This window comes from Pinus tabuliformis, chromosome 4_2, assembly GCF_031772625.1.
Source record: "Pinus tabuliformis cultivar Carrire ecotype Pingquan chromosome 4_2, CPIR1, whole genome shotgun sequence".
Lineage (NCBI taxonomy): Eukaryota > Viridiplantae > Streptophyta > Pinopsida > Pinales > Pinaceae > Pinus > Pinus tabuliformis.
The window spans coordinates 1,167,760,750-1,167,761,853 of record NC_142304.1 but is presented as its reverse complement, the minus strand read 5'-3'; the positions used below and the strand labels follow the sequence as shown (position 1 = coordinate 1,167,761,853).

Here is a 1,104-nt window from a genome sequence, read left to right as displayed (position 1 = left end):
CCACCCACCTTATTACTCCATTACAACAAAATCAACATCAATAATACTTATCTCTCCATTAAAAAATTAGCATTATTCCATAGGGGTGGTGACTGTGTAGATTTGTCCTTCTTTCCACAGTGAGATGCTGCCAAATTAAAAAAAATCAAAACCGTAAACTCATATTCAAGAGCGCTGAGAAATATATCAAAGAGTACAGGGACCAGGGCGGGATCTCGTCAGATGGAAGCGAGAAACCAAACTGAGTGCAGGTTTCTATGTTGATTCAGAAGCCAAGATGTCGAATATCATCGCCCTCTTTATTAATCACAAGAATGTTGCCTCGATTGGCGCCCTTGTAGGATTTGCTCTTGCAATAGTTTTTACATGGAAGTACCTAAAATCTCCTGGAGGACAGCACCGAAGACTAGAAAAACAAAGAAATTCACCAACAGCAAACTCTGATGACAACTCCCAATCAACTAGAGAAACAGTCTTGTCTTCTATTATTTTCCAGCCTAGTTCAAGTTTGAACAAAACAGCCATTTCACCCTAGGAATTTAGTACGATGCAACTAAGTTTGGCACAAGTTGTGAAGCAACAACTGAATGGTGGTCGAAATATTACATGCAAGTTGCTTGCTGCAGTACTTGAGGAGTCTACTCCAGAAGAGTTACTGCAGCATGTTGTTGTGAGGCCCACGGTTGTGGATGTTCTGTTGGAGATTGCAAAAGGTTATGATCTCTATCTAATTGCAAGGGTTCTTGATGATGATAGGGAGGAAAAGGTTATTTCAGCGTTGGATGCTATTGGAGTATTTATAGTTGGTGGCATGAATAGAAACAAGGTTCTCTTGTGCAGTGCAGAGACTGAGAGATCATCCTTTATGCGGCAGCTGGAACCACATTGCTTCTAATGTGTTGGGTTCTGATAGTTTAGAACGCTACTTCGGAGGCATCAACAGAGGCAAATTTTTTACTAATAACAAAAAAATATTTTCAGATTTAAAAATCTAAAATCAATAATAAAATTTCTTTTCCTTCAAAAAAAAAATGAACTATTTCCATACCTATCATTTGTTGATCAATTCAATGGAGTTTTCCAAGAACTTGTAGAGCTGGAATC

The 1,104-nt window shown here is 38.5% G+C and overlaps 1 protein-coding gene across 1 annotated transcript; it reads left to right on the top strand.

Annotated features, from left to right (window-relative positions):
* The first annotated feature begins 277 nt into the window (after positions 1-277).
* Positions 278-895, top strand: LOC149173820 (ubiquitin-conjugating enzyme E2 enzyme activator PEX22-like). The gene has a single exon (XM_089426837.1). It carries the CDS (start codon positions 548-550, stop codon positions 893-895), a length of 348 nt encoding a protein of 115 aa, XP_089282963.1. The 5' UTR covers positions 278-547.
* Positions 896-1,104: the final 209 nt, after the last annotated feature.

Coding starts and splice junctions, on each gene's coding strand:
- LOC149173820 (XM_089426837.1), top strand. CDS start 548: ATGCAACTAAGTTTGGCACAAGTTGTGAAGCAACAACTGAATGGTGGT.